The sequence below is a fragment of the Oncorhynchus masou genome, chromosome 16 (genome assembly GCF_036934945.1).
Source record: "Oncorhynchus masou masou isolate Uvic2021 chromosome 16, UVic_Omas_1.1, whole genome shotgun sequence".
In the NCBI taxonomy this organism is placed as follows: Eukaryota; Metazoa; Chordata; class Actinopteri; order Salmoniformes; family Salmonidae; genus Oncorhynchus; species Oncorhynchus masou.
This window is the reverse complement of record NC_088227.1, coordinates 8,379,310-8,400,065: the sequence shown is the minus strand read 5'-3', so window position 1 is coordinate 8,400,065 and position 20,756 is coordinate 8,379,310. Positions and strand designations below refer to the sequence as shown.

Below are 20,756 nucleotides of genomic sequence, written 5' to 3'. Positions count from 1 at the left end.
CACTATTTGGGTGAGCCTGACTTCCCTTGGCCTCGATGAATACACGCCACTGTGACAAATTCTCCAGTCATGTATAATGACAGTAGAATTGAATGAAATGCAAGGCCAAATCTTGCCCAGACCCTAGGCTACAAAAAAATAGTCCCCATGTATGCAACTACTGCTCTATGCCACTTCACAAATGCGATGATACGCATGAAATGCTTTATTACAAAGGTTAAAAGAAATGTCATCTCATGCGTTCTAGCTAACTAGAGGATTTACATCAATCGTCAACATCAAAGATCAGCTGATACCCTCTTTTCCCAATATCAGTCATGACTTAAGGAGGCACGGTAACTTAGCTTGCTTACAATTTGCGCTGAGTGAGGGTGTTGTTTCTGAAATAAATAGGCCTACCCAACAACAAAACATGTAGAACTGTCGCTACAGAGGGAGTTAGCATGTTATGAATTTCGAGATGTGAATTACTGTATGGTTGTTGAGCATCAGCCCCCCTGAAAGGTCTGTGTACGGCCACTAACACTTTCCTGTTAATGTTGCAGGTGCAGTAAAGAAGTGGGATCTGAAGGCCCTTGACACACAAACATAAAGGGTGCCATAGCAGACCACTTAAAACATTCATTGATCTTAGTGGCTGCTAAAAACGCACGTGATATTATACGCACACGTTTTAATGCAGATCATTTTTTGAAGGTATCAACGACATGATTATTTGTTATCGAATACTTTAATACTTTCTGTTTATTTGAGCATTTTCAAATAAAGTGGCCAGAGTCAACTACTTCTATTTTAACTATTTAGAATTTGTTTTACATTAAAAGGCTACTATTTGAAAGTATTTTCAAATGCTTAAATCGAAGTACATTATTTCAAATACCAACAGACCTGGGATCATATTTCTATTTGAAAACACTGTGTATTTGAGTATTTTCAAATGCTTGCCAATACATTCCAAGAGTATAGATAAAGAATGTTTAAATACTTAGTTCCAAACGTAATTGAAATACCCTAAATCGTATTTGAACCAAGGTCTTTTATGTCTTCTAACTTTTCCTTCAGCACCTGAAATGCACGTGACCCTGAAATGCACGTGATGTCAAAGTCTGGAAAATACATTGAAAAGATGTCATTCAGGGGTACTTCAAGAGGAAGCAAAAAGATTATATTGACCACAAACGATTTCTGTCAGACATCCTACCACCTCAGGCCAAAATGAAATGTTAACTTTCTCTAGCAGTACTCTTAGCTTCTCTCTCTTGTTATAAGGGGCCGATTGAGTGCCTGAAGATTACATGTTCCCCTGTGCAGCATAGCACTGAGAAGATCCCCCAGCTGTAGAGACAATGGTGGCCAACAGAGGGCACAGTGTGTGCTACAGTATATAACAGTGATTAGAAGCTACAGTAAGTGATTCATGATTGCCTACATGTTGCTAACCAAATGGATGCATTGGACATGACAATTAAACTATCTTGGGATCTTTCCATTCAGCCCTGCCAGTATACTGTTTCCTCATGTGTATTCGCACCTATTGAATGTCACAGTAACGTCTGGAAAGAGTATTTAACGAGTTTGAGAGGTCTGAGTATCATTGTCCACACCTGATAACACATCAACAATATGTTATATTTCTCACAGCAGAAACACCATGGAGGGAAACCAGATGCCCCCTGTCAGTCCCTTAAATGCTCCAGATTAGATATGCATTTTAGTAATTTAGCAGACACTTTTATCCAGTGATCATTTTTCATGTTTTTTTCTCCACACTGGAACCCACAATCCCGACGTTTGCTCTACCAACTGAGCCACGCGGGACAGGAGATTTATAGTGTGTCAACGCAGCAACCCTACAGTTTAAATCCCAGAATGACCTTGGCGCATTTTATCATTAGAAATGAGCACTATGGGAGGAGAAACAAAGACCATTTGTCTAGTACTGCAAAGCAAGTTATGACTCGTTATGACTCGTCTATACATATCAAAGATATGGATGCCTTTTCAACTGGACAGACAGATAATGACTGTGTAATGAGATGACCTTCAACGTTCACCTTTGCAGTGATTAGCAATGTGACTGTTAGCATTAAGCCATTCTTCCATCCATGCTATCTGTCTAACTGTAGTAATTGAATTGCTGCCCTATGTCTCATCATCACCCGGAGGTAATCCAGCTATATTACTGTAGGCCTACATGAAATCATTTGATGATCGCATCATTAGATTCCTGTGCTGGTAAATGCATTTAGTGGTGATTTATGCCGTATTTGGGCACATTAATGGGGAAAGCAATTGCACCATTTTGATTCTGACTCTGATAACCAGATTTGACATAGCCTACAGTATGCCCATGATAGCACATTTGGTTCCTTGGAAGTTGAGGGAATGTATGTTTTTGGATTCCCATTGGTTCTGGGAAAGAAGCCATATGTTTCCTGACTGTTAAAACGGAATGTTTTCTGGGAACATTCATTTTGAGGTTGCAGGGAGGTTCCGAGAACGTATTGCTATGGTTCCCTGAACATTTTCCTGGGAGGTTTTATTAACGTTCTGAGAACGGAAATTCTAGGTTATTTGAAGGTAATTAAACAACATGTTTCAATAAGACTTTTAATAACACTGCAAGCTTAGTTTGTGTTAACTGTTCTGAACTCCAAGCACAGAGAGAACACATGGAAATTCATTTGCTTAGGCGTTAATCACATTGATATTTTATTGTGGCACGAAGTCAGTGAGATTCAATCCTCTTATCTGCTGTTCTCTATACATGAAATTAGTCCACTGCACTACCAGGATGGAGCTAGCATGCCATGATTCTTTACTCATACAAAGCTGCTAATTGTTTCCTATTCAAACAACCACTATTTTAAAGGAAACACCAGTGGCATGTATTCATGGATGCCAAAGGAAGCCAGGTTCCCCCCCAAAATGTATTTTGCCTGTCTGTGTTTCATAAATGTCTTTCAATTCGCAAGAGGCTGAATGTATCTCACTGGAGAAAGCACCCTTCCCCTCTGTCTCAGTATGTGTAGCCCATCTATCTGATGCTGTCTGGTCAAAAAGAGTATGACACTGTTGTCGCCCATAGCACTGACGGCAAGGATAGCCAGCGACCATTTGGCCAGCCAGGATAAAATAAATAAATAAAATAATAGCCAATCAGCATTAAGCTAAACTGAGTGAGCTAAGCTGTGAATGGTACTGGCGCACAAACAAAAAGTGTCAAGGGAAGCAAGTATGGATTTGGCTTCACACCAAATCTGAAGCCAAACATCATTGACAGAAAAAAACTTGAATTGTTGCATCTCGTTGTGTTATTGTCCTCCGGTGGCTAGCTGGCAGAGAGAATACAGTATACGGCATGTGTCCGAAAGTGATTGATGATCTATTTTATGTGTCACGTGTTTATGTCCATTTATGGACATCCTGTCCGGATGTTCTCACGCTATGGCCATCCTGTCCGGATGTTCTCACGCTATCGAGTGAGTGCTTTTGTAGCATGATAGTGCAGCTGTTTTGGATAAAGCATATGTTTTATGCAATAAAACTGTCCTGGTGACTGATGTGTTGTGACCTTTTTGAACTAAAAGAAAATGTGAAACAGTTGGGAAATTTTGTACTGAACTTATGGATCTGCTGTTAAGGGAGCGTGTATATGAAAAAGTAATTTCCGGGGTAGGTATGCCTGAGTATAAGTAAGAGCTGTGAACACTACGAGTGACAAGAAACCTCAAGAGAGATAAACTACATAAATCATGGCTCCTAGACCAATTCTCAGTGTATTGTGTCCTTCATGTACCATAGTACCCTCCAAGCTCGTCATCAAGCTCGAGACCCTGGGTCTCGACCCCGCCCTGTGCAACTGGGTACTGGACTTCCTGACGGGCCGCCCCCAGGTGGTGAGGGTAGGTAACAACATCTCCTCCCCGCTGATCCTCAACACTGGGGCCCCACAAGGTTGCGTTCTGAGCCCTCTCCTGTACTCCCTGTTCACCCACGACTGCGTGGCCGCGCACGCCTCCAACTCAATCATCAAGTTTGCGGACGACACAACAGTGGTAGGCTTGATTACCAACAACGACGAGACGGCCTACAGGGAGGAGGTGAGGGCCCTCGGAGTGTGGTGTCAGGAAAATAACCTCACACTCAACGTCAACAAAACTAAGGAGATGATTGTGGACTTCAGGAAACAGCAGAGGGAACACCCCCCTATCCACATCGACGGAACAGTAGTGGAGAGAGTAGCAAGTTTTAAGTTCCTCGGCATACACATCACAGACAAACTGAATTGGTCCACTCACACAGACAGCATCGTGAAGAAGGCGCAGCAGCGCCTCTTCAACCTCAGGAGGCTGAAGAAATTCGGCTTGTCACCAAAAGCACTCACAAACTTCTACAGATGCACAATCGAGAGCATCCTGGCGGGCTGTATCACCGCCTGGTACGGCAACTGCTCCGCCCTCAACCGTAAGGCTCTCCAGAGGGTAGTGAGGTCTGCACAACGCATCATCGGGGGCAAACTACCTGCCCTCCAGGACACCTACACCACCCGATGTTACAGGAAGGCCATAAAGATCATCAAGGACATCTACCACCCGAGCCACTGCCTGTTCACCCCGCTATCATCCAGAAGGCGAGGTCAGTACAGGTGCATCAAAGCTGGGACCGAGAGACTGAAAAACAGCTTCTATCTCAAGGCCATCAATCAGACTGTTAAACAGCCACCACTAACATTGAGTGGCTGCTGCCAACACACTGACACTGACTCAACTCCAGCCACTTTAATAATGGGAATTGATGGGAAATTATGTAAATATATCACTAGCCACTTTAAACAATGCTACCTTATATAATGTTACTTACCCTACATTATTCATCTCATATGCATACGTATATACTGTACTCTATATCATCGATTGCATCCTTATGTAATACATGTATCACTAGCCACTTTAACTATGCCACTTTGTTTACATACTCATCTCATATGTATATACATACTGTACTCGATACCATCTACTGTATCTTGCCTATGCTGCTCTGTACCATCACTCATTCATATATCCTTATGTACATATTCTTTATCCCCTTACACTGTGTATAAGACAGTAGATTAGGAATTGTTAGTTAGATTACTTGTTGGTTATTACTGCATTGTCGGAACTAGAAGCACAAGCATTTCGCTACACTCGCATTAACATCTGCTAACCATGTGTATGTGACAAATAAAATTTGATTTGATTTGATTTCATGTCATGAACACAATGACAAATCCATCGATGCAATTCTTTGTGATGCCCCTGATTGTTTTAATGGTGTGATGGATATGAGTGAAGGACATATGGGTTACATTTCCCAACCGGACGATTCAACGGTGAAGATTTTCACAAACAGCTGCCTCAACACTGTTTCACATTTTATTTCAGTTCAACAAGGTCACAACACATCAGTCACCAGGACAGTTTTATTGCAAACATATGCTTTACCCAAAACAGCTGTACTATCATGTTACAAAAGCACTAACTCGATAGCGTGAGAACATCCGGACAGGGCGGCCATAGCGTGAGAACATCAGGACAGGATGTCCATAAATGGGCATAAACATGTGACACATAAAATAGATCATCAATCACTTTCGGACAAATGCTGTATACTGTATTCTATCTGCTTAGCCATGGACGGAAATAGAGATTTGGACTTGTGGTTTTACTTAATTCTCCGTACTGGCCAATGATTATAAAGGAGATTCATAAATTCATACATTGTGCCCCTGGTCTGAGAGGATGGAGGTTCAAAATGTAGCTAGATGTACTAGGCTAATGTTAATTAGCTGGCCTGGCGCATCGTTTCCCCTGAAAGGAAGTTAGGCTAGCAAGCAAGCATTTTAGCCAGGTGGCCTAGTACAACAAAATCAAAGGGGTGTACTGTGTGACAGAGTCATAGACCGTTCAGGCAACAAAGAGTGGGATGCATTGGAGTTTCTCTATAAGTAGGATGAGTCTGCTTTTTTTTCTACTTGCACGCACACACACAAACAGGAATCAGTAATATGGAAAGCCATATCATATTTTGCTTATATTGTTTGGACTAAATCTTTTTTGATATCTTTAAGTCACCGTTTTAGAATAAGCATAGGTGATGCTGAAATGTTGAAGTTGAAATGGTGCTGGGATAGTTGAGGCAGTGACTTGCAGTAACTTTCCGTGGTTGTTTAGTGGTCTGAAAATGTCGGAAACATTAATTTGGTTGACATTGCTGTAGATCGTGAGACTGTTTGTTACGTGCAATATGTTTTGTGGACTTCACCGGACAGATGTTGCTCTCTGGTTTTGTGATGAAACAAAGGTGTGGTTGAATTTATTCTGCCCACTGTCTTATTGTCTCGGTTTAGGCCTATATATCACATTGTCAAGGCATGTGAACTAGCAGGTTATAGAGCAAACAACGCAATTATCACAGCGCACAGGTTGTAATATGGCATTTTTTTTCTTGGCTTAGCTTCCCCTTTTTTTAACCCATGCACCGCTACCGGGAAACATGCACTCAACAAGATAGAGGGTAGAGAGAATTTTGTTGACGCTGAAAATGGAATGTACATGTTTTTAATTAACATTCTTAGAACATTGTTTGAACGTTACTAATGTTTTTGTATGGAAGGTTTTCTTAATGTTCAGAGAACACGACTTTAAATAGAACCATGAGGGAACCTGCAGAAAACATGATGCTGAAATTCCCACAGAAGAACATTGTTTCTTAATGTCCTCTGAACGTTCTGAGAACATTACTTTAAATAGAACCACGAGGAAACCTGCAGAAAACAATATGCTGGCGTATTGACATTCCCATCACTCATTTCTTTCCCTTTGAAATTCTTCAACACAATCATGAGCACCTCATTTTGAGGACTCAGGTATTATCATCTTAATCCAGAAACATTTAGGCGAACCACCTGTGAGTCAAAATTCTGTCTACATTTGTTGCTGAGAAATGTGTAGTAGTATTCACACAATATTCTGCACACAACAGTATTTGTAATCCCCATCTGTAGTTTCAGTAGCTAGTACTGCTAGTTTAGAATGAGAAATGCCTATACTGTTTCCCATTCTGCCTAAAGAGTTTCCAGACTTCACTGTACTGTACCTGAATACAGAGTACTGGGCCAAAGGAGGACTGTATTCAATAGGGGGGTGAATAAGGACTGTATTCAATAGGGGGGTGAATAAGGACTGTATTCAATAGGGGGGTGAATAAGGACTGTATTCAATAGGGGGGTGAATAAGGACTGTATTCAATAGGGGGGTGAATAAGGACTGTATTCAATAGGGGGTGAATAAGGACTGTATTCAATAGGGGGGTGAATAAGGACTGTATTCAATAGGGGGTGAATAAGGACTGTATTCAATAGGGGGTGAATAAGGACTGTATTCAATAGGGGGGTGAATAAGGACTGTATTCATTAGGGGGTGAATAAGGACTGTATTCAATAGGGGGTGAATAAGGACTGTATTCAATAGGGGGTGAATAAGGACTGTATTCAATAGGGGGTGAATAAGGACTGTATTCAATAGGGGGTGAATAAGGACTGTATTCAATAGGGGGTGAATAAGGACTGTATTCAATAGGGGGTGAATAAGGACTGTATTCAATAGGGGGTGAATAAGGACTGTATTCAATAGGGGTGAATAAGGACTGTATTCAATAGGGGGTGAATAAGGACTGTATTCAATAGGGGGTGAATAAGGACTGTATTCAATAGGGGGTGAATAAGGACTGTATTCAATAGGGGGTGAATAAGGACTGTATTCAATAGGGGGTGAATAAGGACTGTATTCAATAGGGGGTGAATAAGGACTGTATTCAATAGGGGGTGAATAAGGACTGTATTCAATAGGGGGGTGAATAAGGACTGTATTCAATAGGGGGTGAATAAGGACTGTATTCAATAGGGGGTGAATAAGGACTGTATTCAATAGGGGGTGAATAAGGACTGTATTCAATAGGGGGTGAATAAGGACTGTATTCAATAGGGGGTGAATAAGGACTGTATTCAATAGGGGGTGAATAAGGACTGTATTCAATAGGGGGTGAATAAGGACTGTATTCAATAGGGGGTGAATAAGGACTGTATTCAATAGGGGGTGAATAAGGACTGTATTCAATAGGGGGTGAATAAGGACTGTATTCAATAGGGGGTGAATAAGGACTGTATTCAATAGGGGGTGAATAAGGACTGTATTCAATAGGGGGTGAATAAGGACTGTATTCAATAGGGGGTGAATAAGGACTGTATTCAATAGGGGGTGAATAAGGACTGTATTCAATAGGGGGTGAATAAGGACTGTATTCAATAGGGGGTGAATAAGGACTGTATTCAATAGGGGGTGAATAAGGACTGTATTCAATAGGGGGTGAATAAGGACTGTATTCAATAGGGGGTGAATAAGGACTGTATTCAATAGGGGGTGAATAAGGACTGTATTCAATAGGGGGTGAATAAGGACTGTATTCAATAGGGGGTGAATAAGGACTGTATTCAATAGGGGGTGAATAAGGACTGTATTCAATAGGGGGTGAATAAGGACTGTATTCAATAGGGGGTGAATAAGGACTGTATTCAATAGGGGGTGAATAAGGACTGTATTCAATAGGGGGTGAATAAGGACTGTATTCAATAGGGGGTGAATAAGGACTGTATTCAATAGGGGGTGAATAAGGACTGTATTCAATAGGGGGTGAATAAGGACTGTATTCAATAGGGGGTGAATAAGGACTGTATTCAATAGGGGGGTGAATAAGGACTGTATTCAATAGGGGGGTGAATAAGGACTGTATTCAATAGGGGGTGAATAAGGACTGTATTCAATAGGGGGTGAATAAGGAGAAACACATTTCACCAAGCCTTCTTTCATCAACAAGCCCAATTCAAGTCATCTGACATTTCATACGCATAGTAGTCTGTGTTTATCAATGGCTTAAATGCAAAAAAGCATCTCTACATTTACAGGTCAATTGATAAAAATGAATATGTATTTTCAAATTACACCAATAGCAAATATGACATGCCAAATAGACAAATTGAATTGAGCATACTGTGTCATCCTCAATGACACAGCAGGGATGGATGTGTCCATCCATGTGCAGTATTGCCTGTGGGTCTAAATCGTTGTGTAATAGGCACAGTCCTGGCTAATTAACTTAATCGTAATTTACCAAGTACACACCAGTCCATCACTGTCAAACCCTAATGAAGAATGTCTGAATGAATGGACAGACTTGTAATACATTTAATTAGTGTCTAGCCTGAGATTATCTCTCATTAATGTCAATGATCCTGTTCCTTTGTACAGCTGACCTTGGGGGGGGGGGATTTCTAGGTAAATGGTTGAACTGACAAGACTCACCTGTGTAGACGTTGAGAGTCAGGTTGACCGCCATTACCCTACGGGAGATGGACTTGTAGAACACTCTCCTGACAGTTCATGTAAGAGGGGAGGAGGAGTTGTGTATTGGGGTTGTGCCGCAAAGCATCGTGGGAGTGGCATGTGTTGAGATGAGCACGTTGTAAAACACGTAAAAGTTTTTTCTCCCCAATTTCGTGGTATCCAAATGGTAGTAGTTACAGTCTTGTCTCATCGCTGCAACTCCCGTACGGACTAGAGACGCGAAGATCGAGAGCAATGCGTCCTCTGAAACACACAACCCAACCAAGCCGCACTGCTTCTTGACATAATGCCCATCCAACCCGGAAGCCAGCCAGCCAGTACCAATGTGTCGGAGGAAACACTTTTATACTGATAACAAGTTCAAACAGGTGCCATTAATACAGGTAACAAGTGGAGGACAGAGGAGCCTCTTAAAGAAGGTCTTACAGGTCTGTGAGAGCCAGAAATTTACATTTACATTTAAGTCATTTAGCAGACGCTCTTATCCAGAAATCTTGCTTGTTTGTAGGTGACCAAATACTTATTTTCCACCATAATTTGCAAATAAATTCATTAAAAATCCTACAATGTGATTTTCTGGATTTGTTTTCTCATTTTGTCTGTCATAGTTGAAGTGTCATAGTTGAAGAGTACGTATGAGGCCTCTCTCTTCTTTTTAAGTGGGAGAACTTGCACAATTGGTGGCTGACTAAATACTTTTTTGCCCCACTATATCTATCCGATTTGGTCCTGCCGTACATACCTACAAGTATGCTACGGTCACAAGACACAGGCCTCCTTATTGTCCCTAGAATTTACAAGTAAATAGCTGGAGGCAGGGCTTTCTCCTATAGAGCTCAATTTTTATGGAAAGGTCTGCCTATCCATGTGAGAGACACAGACTCGGTCTCAACCTATAAGTCTTTACTGAAGACTCGTCTCTTCAGTAGGTCCTATGATTGAGTGTAGTCTGGCCCAGGGGTGTGGTTCCCCTCTCTCTACTGGGATTATCTGCCTCTGACCCTATTACGGGGGCTGAGTCACTGGCTTACTAGGGCTCTTCCATAATGTCCCTAGGAGGGGTGCGTCACTTGAGTGGGTTGAGTCACTGACGTGATCTTCCTTTCCGAGTTGGTGCCCCCCTCGTGCCGTGGGGGAGATCTTCGTGGGCTATACTCAGCCTTGTCTCAGGGTAGTAAGTTAGTGGTTTGAAGATATCCCTCTAGTGGTGTGGGGGCTGTGCTTTGGCAAAGTGGGTGGGGTTATAACCCGGACAGGGTTATGCCCTGTCCGGGGGTGTCGTCGGATGGGGCCACAGTGTCTCCCAACCCCTCCTGTCTCAGCCTCAAGTATTTATGCTGCAATAGTTTCTGTGTCGGGGGCTAGGGTTCGTGTTATATCTGGAGTATTTTTCTTGTCTTATACGGCGTCCTGTGTGAATTTTAAGTATGCTCCCTTGAATTCTCTCTCTCTCCCTGCCCTCCCGGGGGAACCTGAGCCCTGGGACCATGCCTCAGGACTTCCTGGCCTGATGACTCCTTGTTGTTCCCAGTCCACCTGGTTGTGCTGCTGCTCCAGTTTCAACTGTTCCCTGGAACCCTGGCAAGTTCACCGGACGTGCCACCTTGTCCCAGACCTGCTGTTTTCGACTCTCTCTCACTCTGCCGCACCTGCTGTCTCTAACTCTGAATGCCGGCTATGAAAAGCCAACTGACATTTACTCCTGAGGTGCTGACCTGTTGCACCCTCAACAACCACTGTGATTATTATTATTTGACCCTGCTGGTCATCTATGAACATTTGAACATCTGGCCATGTACTGCTTTAATCTCCATCTAGCACAGCCAGATGAGGACTGGCCACCCCTCAGAGCATGGTTCCTCTCTAGGTTTCTTCCTAGGTTCCTGCCTTTCTAGGGAGTTTTTCCTAGCCACCGTGCTTCTGCATTGCTTGCTGTTTGGGCTTTAGGCTGGGTTTTTGTATAGAACTATGTGACACCGGCTGATGTAAAAAGGGCTTTATAAATACATTTGATTGATTGATTGTAGATAAATGGTTGAACTGATTCCTGTCTCCCGTCTCATCATTATTGAATTGTGGTTCTAACAATATTACTACTCAGAAACACACACAGGCCAACCTGTAATGGCTGTCGTGGGTTGAAGAAGGTGAAGAGGACCAAAGTGCAGCGTGGTACGTGTTGATGATTTATATTTATTTTAACTCAGAACACTACGATCAAAATACCAAAAATAGACCAACACGAAACAGTTCTGTCTGGTAAAGAGACAGAAAACAAATACCCACACCCATAGTGGGAAAACAGGCTTCCTAAGTATGGTTATCAATCAGAGACAACGATAACCAGCTGCCTCTGATTGGGAACCATTCCAGGCCTAAACATAGAAACACAACACCTAGACATACAACATAGAATACCCACCTTCATCACACCCTGACCAAACGAAAAATAGAAACATACAAAGCAATCTACGGTCAGGGCGTGACACAACCTGATAACATACACTGGGAGTTGTTTGGTCCTCATACTGATTACACTGCTACAATATGTGAAGTGAGTGAATGAGCCACAGTTATCATAGCAGCTATTAGAGGAATATGCTATAATGGAAGTGTGCCAATGGGATATTATAATTGGGTGATTTGACTGATAGACGCATTGGCACAATTATATTTTAAAGAGCTAGTTGAGCCATAAAAATATTGGTAATGACATGGGGAGATAGACTTTCAAGTAGAAAAAGTGAGAATGAAGGAAAAATCAAAACAGTGTGTCTAATCTCACCCCACTTCAGTTCTCCATTAGCAAGGCCAAACATAGCTCAGTTGAGAATAATAACCGTCTATTTTTAACAAGTTTTATTTCTCTGAACAGAAGCGACAAAAAAAACATTTCAAATGCAGGTAAAATGTGAGACTGATCTTCAATATAGAGAATCATCAAAAGATCAGCGCTGTTGTCAAGAGATGAGAAGCGTTGGTGCCTCATTTCTGGGAAGGAACTGAATGGGATGAGTCAAATATAAAATTGACCTCCGTCAGTTTCATTATAGACTGATGGGGAAAGGTGGGGTGATATGGGAATATGCATGATAACACATTTACTCAGAGAATTTGAGAGAAAATGTCTGCGTTAAACCCATTGAATAAGTGTTCAATGGACAGATACTGTCGATCCTATTCCAGAATGCCCATCGTCTGTGAACTCTATTTGCTTTCGCAGCAGTTTCACTATTGGATTCATCAGAATATCATTTTGCCATAGCAGCTATTTAAACTTGCAAAAGAACAGTGCTGCATAATTTAAAGTCAGGTTATAAAAGCTCAAATGTGACTTGATACTGCCGGCTATGTCTGAAATACTAATAAACCACTTTTGCCCCAACAATCTCAGAAGTCAATTAAATAGTTCCAGTAAACATGACTATTTAATAGGGTAATTTCTATTCAAGTAAAACATAATAGTATTTACATATTCAAAACCCCAAAATCAAAGATTGCAATTATTTTGATATGTTCCTCATTTATAGGCCAACACCCCCCACTTCTGAAAAACACTTGGTGCCATTCTCAATTTATGAATGTCAATAGAGCTAACAGCCCTTGAGACAAAGACTTTTGAACTAAGAAGCTAAGTTAGACTGTCATTACTGACCAAGTACTGGAGACAGACCCACTGCTAAACTTTAAAATGAGTTTGCCATGTCACTGGTTTGGGATGTATCTTGATTGGAATGAAAAGCATAATAGATCCCAGTTGATCCATAGGTTCCGGATTGAAAAAAATACATTCATAATTCTCAAGGGCGGTTTCCTGGACACAGATTAAGCCAAGTCCTGGTCTAAAAAGCATGCTCAGTACGCCGGTATTTCTTCTTCTGTTTCTTGCCAATACACTTGAGAGTGCTGTCTATCACCAACTCTTTTGTTATATCTCTCAGAGCAATCTCCTTGACACTAACCAACTGACTTCAAGGCGGCTCACTCAACTGGGACCGCTTTCCTCTGTCACACAGAGGCTCTCCAGTCTACCAAAGTGAACTCTCTCCTTTGTTCTTATACTCATAGATTTATTCCAAGAAATGTAAAGAAAGTTAAAACTCATTCACTGCAATTCTATACAGTTTAAAAACTCTAAAATGCTATTTGGAGAACAAAAACGAGCAAAAATGACCCCAGCCGTTATCACATTGGTTGCTGTAGATTCATTTACCTCAGTCGATCTACAAACATATAGCCTATTATCTATACATTTAGCTGCTACACATTAACATACATTAAGTCAGCACCGGGATTAAAAAAATATAATTGAATAGGTACAGAGGGATCTGTTAGCAGAAAAATGTTTTATGAACAAAATGTAAACAAATGTTGCTTTACAGGACAATTTTCTTAGCAGTTTTACAGCCAATTTCCTGCAATTCTACACATTTTTGCATGGGGAGAACATTTTCCAGCGTTAAAGCTAATTACCTGCAATTCAACACATTTTAACATGACTTATGCCATGTTATTATGATATCTGAGTGAGAGTGACTAACAAAATCAATGAGGGCCCCCTGGGGTATGAGCCCTGCGTGCGCGGTCGGTAATTCGGAAATGATTACTACAAGTTTAGATAGCTGGCTAACTAAACTAATTTACCAATCTGAAAGAAAACCTAAATTGCACCTTGTGTATTATACTATCTTAACTCTTAACAGTAAGTTGAGACTCCAAATAAAATAATGATGTCCTCATATGTAGCTACGGCCCTGTACAGGGGTCAGCTCCCCCTCTCATCCCAATCCAAGCTCTTCTCTGTCCTGGCACCCCAATGGTGGAACGAGCTTCCCCCTGACATATGTAGCTACGGCCCTGTACGGGGGTCCCCCTCTCATCCCAGTCCAAGCTCTTCTCTGTCCTGGCACCCCAATGGTGGAACGAGCTTCCCCCTGACATATGTAGCTACGGCCCTGTACGGGGGTCCCCCTCTCATCCCAGTCCAAGCTCTTCTCTGTCCTGGCACCCCAATGGTGGAACGAGCATCCCCCTGACATAGTAGCTCTGGCCCTGTAGGGGGGTCCCCCTCTCATCCCAGTCCAAGCTCTTCTCTGTCCTGGCACCCCAATGGTGGAACGAGCTTCCCCCTGACATATGTAGCTATGGCCCTGTACGGGGGTCCCCCTCTCATCCCAGTCCAAGCTCTTCTCTGTCCTAGCACCCCAATGGTGGAACGAGCTTCCCCCTGACATATGTAGCTACGGCCCTGTACGGGGGTCAGCTCCCCCTCTCATCCCAGTCCAAGCTCTTCTCTGTCCTAGCACCCCAATGGTGGAACGAGCTTCCCCCTGACATATGTAGCTACGGCACCCCAATGGTGGAACGGGGTCAGCTACGGGGCTCTTCTCTGTCCTGTGGAGCGAGCATCCCCCTGACTAGCTATCATCCAGTCCAAGCTCTTCCCCTCTCATCCCAGTCCAAGCTCTTCTCTGTCCTAGCACCCCAATGGTGGAACGAGCTTCCCCCTGACATATGTAGCTATGGCCCTATACGGGGGTTCCCCTCTCATCCCAGTCCAAGCTCTTCTCTGTCCTGGCAACCCAATGGTGGAACGAGCTTCCCCCTGACGTGAGGAGTTCCTGACCATCTTTCCCAAAAACCTACCTCTTTTTAAGTATCTTAATTATACTGCTAATCTATTACATTTATAAAGTGCTTTTCAATATACAAGAATAATCTCAAAATAAATAGTAAATAGAATAACAAAAATAAATAAATGTACAATACCAATGCAACAAAAAGAGTAAATAATAAATAAAAGTAACAAAAAATTAAAAAGCAGCAGTAAAATAACTATCGAGGCGATATACAGGGGATACCGTTAGAGTCAATGTGCGGGGGTACCGGTTAGTCGAGGTAATTGAGGCAATGTGTAGATGTAGGTAGAGTTACTAAAGTGACTATGCATAGATAATAAACAGATAGTAGCAGCAGCGTAAAAGGGGGGCAATGCAAATAGTCTGCATAGCCATTTCATTAGATGTCCAGGAGTCTTATGGCTTGGGGTTAGAAGCTGTTTAATCAAATCAAATCAAATGTATTTGTCACATACACATGGTTAGCAGATGTTAATGTGAGTGGAGTGAAATGCTTGTGCTTCTAGTTCCGACAATGCAGTAATAACCAACGAGTAATCTAACCTTAAATTTCCAAAACTACTACCTTATAGACACAAGTGTAAAGGGATAAAGAATATGAACATAAAGATATATGAATGAGTGATGGTACAGAACGGCATAGGCAAGATGCAGTAGATTGTATAGAGTACAGTATATACCTATGAGATGAGTAATGTAGGGTATGTAAACAAAGTGGCATAGTTTAAAGTGGCTAGTGATACATGTATTACATGTATTACTGTACTGACCTCGCATTCTGGTTGACAGCAGGGTGAACAGGCAGTGGCTCGGGTGGTTGTTGTCCTTGATGATCTTTATGGCCTTCCTGTGACATCGTGTGGTGTAGGTGTTCTGAAGGGCAGGTAGTTTGCCCCCGGTGATGCGTTGTGCCGACCTCACGACCATCTGGAGAGCCTTACGGTTGTGGGCGGAGCAGTTGCCGTACCAGGTGGTGATACAGCCCGACAAGATGCTCTCGATTGTGCATCTGTAGAAGTTTGTGAGTGCTTTTCCTGACAAGCCAAATTTCCTTGAAGTTCGTGACAAGCCTCCTGAGGTTGAAGAGGCGCAGCTGCGCTTCTTCACAACGCTGTCTGTGTGAGTGGACCAATTCAGTTTGTCCGTGATGTGTACCCCGAGGAACTTAAAATTTACTACCCTCTCCACTACTGTTCCGTTGATGTGGATAGGGGGGTGCTCCCTCCACAATCATCTCCTTTGTTTTGTTGAGTGTGAGGTTATTTTCCTGACACCACACTCCGAGGGCCCTCATCGTTGTTGGTAATCAAGCCTACCACTGTAGTGTCGTCCGCAAACTTTATGATTGAGTTGGAGGCGTGCATGGCACGCAGTCGTGGGTGAACAGGGAGTACAGGAGAGGGCTCAGAACGCACCCCTGTGGGGCCCCAGTGTTGAGGATCAGCGGGGTGGAGATGTTGTTACCTACCCTCACCACCTGGGGGCGGCCCGTCAGGAAGTCCAGTACCCAGTTGCACAGGGCGGGGTCGAGACCCAAGGTCTCGAGCTAGATGACGAGTTTGGAGGGTACTATGTTGTTAAATGCTGAGCTGTAGTCGATGAACAGCATTCTCACATAGGTATTCCTCTTGTCCAGGTTGGTTAGGGGAGTGTACAATGTGGTTGCGATTGCGTCGTCTGTGGACCTATTTGGGCGGTAAGCAAATTGGAGTGGGTCTAGGGTGTCAGGTAGGGTGGAGGTGATATGGTCCTTGACTAGTTTCTCAAAGCACTTCATGATGACGGAAGTGAGTGATACAATACCTATGCAATAAAATGCTAATTAATTACTTAAAAATCATACCAATGTGATTTTCTGGATTTTTGTTTTAGATTCCGTTTCTCACAGTTGAAGTGTACCTTTGATAAAAATGACAGACCTCTACATGCTTTGTAAGTAGGAAAACCTGCAAAATCGGCAGTGTATCAAATACTTGTTCTCCACACTGAGCCGTTTAATTGCGACTCTACTTTGTCTCTATACTGACGATTAGCTTGTTTGATTGCCTTGCGGAGAGAATAGCTACACTGTTTGTATTCGGTTATGTTTCCGGTCACCCTGCCCTGGATAAAAGCAGTGGTTTGCGCTTTCAGTTTCACGCGAATGCTGCCACCAATCCACGGTTTCTGGTTTGGGAAAGTTTTAATCGTTGCTATGGGTACGACATCGTCAATGCACATTCTTTTTCTTTTCTTTTTGTTGAAATTTACCCCTTTTTCTCCCCAATTTTGTGGTATCCAATTGTTAGTAGCTACTATCTCATCTCATCGCTACAACTCCCGTACAGGCTCGGGAGAGACGAAGGTTGAAAGTCATGCGTCCTCTGATACACAACCCAACCAAGCTGCACTGCTTCTTAACACAGCGCGTATCCAACCCGGAAACCAGCCGCACCAATGTGTCGGAGGAAACATTGTGCACCTGGCAACCTTGGTTAGCGCGCACTGCGCCTGGCCCGCCACAGGAGTCGCTGGTGCGTGATGAGACAAGGATATCTCTACCGGCCAACCCCTGACCTAACCCGGACGACGCCAGGCCAATTGTGTGTCGCCCACGGACCTCCCGGTCGCGGCCGGTTACAACAGAGCCTGGGAGCGAACCCAGAGTCTCTGGTGGCACAGCTGGCGCTGCAGTACAGTGCCCTTGACCACTGCGCCACCCGGGAGGCCGTCAATGCACTTTCTAATGAACTCGCTCACCAAATCAGCGTATTTGTCAATGTTGTTGTTGGACGCAATGCGGAACATATCCCAATCCACGTGATCGAAGCAGTCTTGAAGCGTGGAATCAGATTGGTAGGACCAGTGTTGAACAGACCTGAGCGCGGGAGCTTCTTGTTTTAGTTTCTGTCTGTAAGCTGGGAGCAACAAAATGGAGTCGTGGTCAGTTTTTCCGAAAGGAGGGCGGGGGAGGGCATTATATGCGTCGCGGAAGTTAGAATAACAATGATCCAGGGTTTTACCAGCCCTGGTTGCGCAATCGATATGCTGATACAATTTAGGGAGTCTTGTTTTCAGATTAGCCTTGTTAAAATCCCCAGCTACAATGAATGCAGCCTCAGGATATGTGGTTTCCAGTTGGCATAGAGTCAAATAAAGTTCGTTCAGGGCGATGATGTGTCTGCTTGGGGGGAATATATACGGCTGTGATTATAATCGAAGAGAATTCCCTTGGTAGATAATGCGGTCGACATTTGATTGTGAGGAATTCTAAGTCAGGTGAACAGAAGGACTTGAGTTCCTGTATGTTTTTATGATCACACCACGTCTCGTTAATCATAAGGCATACCCCCCCCCGCCCCTCTTCTTACCAGAAAGATGGTTGTTTCTGTTGGCGCGATGCGTGAAGAAACCAGCTGGCTGTACAGAGTCCGATAGTGTGTCTCGAGTGAGCCATGTTTCCGTGAAGCAAAGAACGTTACAGTCTCTGATGTCTCTCTGGAATGCTCCCCTTGCTCGGATTTCATCAACTTTGTTGTCAAGAGACTGGACATTGGCGAGTAGTATGCTAGGGAGTTGACGTTGCTCTTATATTCAGTAGTTCCTCCCGACTGTATGTAATGAAACCTAAGATTACCTGGGGTACCAATGTAAGAAATAACACGTACTAAAACAAAATACTGCATAGTTTCCTAGTAACACGAAGCGAGGCGGCCATCTCTGTCGGCGTCGGAAGGTATTGGACGCCTCTTGGACCTATACCATGTTTAGACGCCTCTTGGACCTATACTTGGGAGCTCCGGTACCACTTGCCGTGTGGTAGCAGAGAGAGCAGTCTATGACTAGGGTGGCTGAAGTCTTTGACAATTTTTAAGGCCTTCCTCTGACACCGTCTGGTATAAAGGTACTGGATGGCGGGAAGCTTGGCCCCAGTGATGTACTGGGCCGTATGCACTACCCTCTGTAATGCCTTGCGGTCGGCAGACGAGCAGTTGCCATGCCAGGCAGTGATGTAACCAGTCTGGATGCTCTCGATGGTGCAGCTGTAGAAACTTTTGGGGATCTGAAAACCAATGGCAAATCTTTTCAGTCTCCTGAGGGGGAATAGGCTTTGTCGTGCCCTCTTCACAACTCTTAGTGTGTTTGGACCATGTCCTGTTTTGGTGTGCTTGGACCATGTTAGTTTGTTGGTGACGTGGACACCAAGGAACTTGAAGCTCTCAACCTGCTCCACTACAGCCCCCTTTCCTGTTGTCCACAATCATTCAGACTCAAGGCTGTAATTGCTGCCAAAGGTACTTCAACAAAGTACTGAGTAAATGGTCTGAATACTTATGTAATTGTGACATTTCAGTTTTTTATACATTTGCAAAAAAAAAAGAAAAACCTGTTTTTGCCTTGTCATTATGTGGTATTGTCTGTAGATTGATAAGGGAGAAAAACTATTGAATTCATTTTAGAATAAGGCTGTAAGGTACCAAAATGTAGAAAAAGTCAAGGGTCTGAATACTTTCCAAATGCACTGTATATTATAGAGATCAGTCCTTTCGATAGCCCAGATAATTTATTTATAAATCCCATGGTTCGGTAGTTGGGTTTCCCAGGGGGCTCTATAGGCCAGCATCGCTGACCTAAGTTGTAAATATAGAAAAAAAAGATTAGCATGGTCTTTCAAATTGTGGAATGTTCTGAAACCATTACTGTCCATGATATCGGCAAAGGAACGGATTCCACATTTGCACCATTGGTGGGGATGCAAAATGGCATGCCTCTACTCCAATATTTAACAATAATGCCTCACCCTCCAGATCGCAAGGCGTTATTGTTAAATATTGGACTATAGGCATGCCATTTTGATTCACAGTTACATTGCTTTTCAAATTTTGCGCCAAATAGAAATTGTGTGAGCAATAATAGGACCAAAGCAATAGTTTACCATGTTTAAGGCATATATCAGTGAAGATCACCTCTTCCTGGGCAATAGGAGACCCCATATTTCTCTATATACTCAGCCAGGGAGCAGAAGAATCATGTCTAAACCAATTTAGGATGGAACAAAATGCTAGTACTTGGAAATACAACTTAAAGTTTGGTATGGAAAGTCCTCCTACATCTTTCCAAGTTAGTTAATTTATCCAGGCTCACTTACTTTGCCATATAACATTTTGAAACCGCACTATGGATTATATCCCAATAACCATTGTCTAAATAAAGTAAGATATCATCAGTGTATAATGAACCGTAGTATTGAGAGATATTGGTGTAATTTCTTTCGATTGTGCAACGGCTGTTGAAAGGAGAGGACCAAGGTGAGCGTTGTGAGTGTACATTTTTGTTTATTAATCAAAATGACGCCGAACAAAACAAATAACACTTCAAAAAACAAACCATGAAGCTCAAAGGCTATGTGCCTTAAAACCTGTTAAGGCTCGGGACAATACTGCCCCCTTTGGATGAATTGCGTGCCCATAGTAAACTGAAAAAAAATCTGTCCAAAATTGCTAATATATGCATATAATAATTATTATTGAATAGAAAACACTCTAAAGCACATATGTCAGAGTCAAGGCCCGCGGGCCACATCCGGCCCGCGAGAAGGTTTTTTACGGCCCCTGGGATGATCTTGATTTATTATTAGAACCGGCCCGCAGACCGCAGCAAGCCGGCAGCCCGCAGATCTTTTACACGCACCAAT

At 43.0% G+C, this 20,756-nt stretch overlaps 1 protein-coding gene across 1 annotated transcript in view; it reads right to left on the bottom strand.

Moving 5' to 3' along the window:
- LOC135557152 (titin-like) overlaps positions 1-20,756 on the bottom strand; it is a 95,902-nt gene that overhangs the window by 40,646 nt on the left and 34,500 nt on the right. Inside the window, exons 4-5 of the mRNA XM_064990362.1 lie at positions 18,970-19,124; positions 9,402-9,469 (exon numbers count right to left, since the gene is read on the bottom strand). Of these exons, the coding sequence (XP_064846434.1) occupies positions 9,402-9,469; positions 18,970-19,124 (223 nt within the window). The remainder of the gene's footprint in view (positions 1-9,401; positions 9,470-18,969; positions 19,125-20,756) is intronic.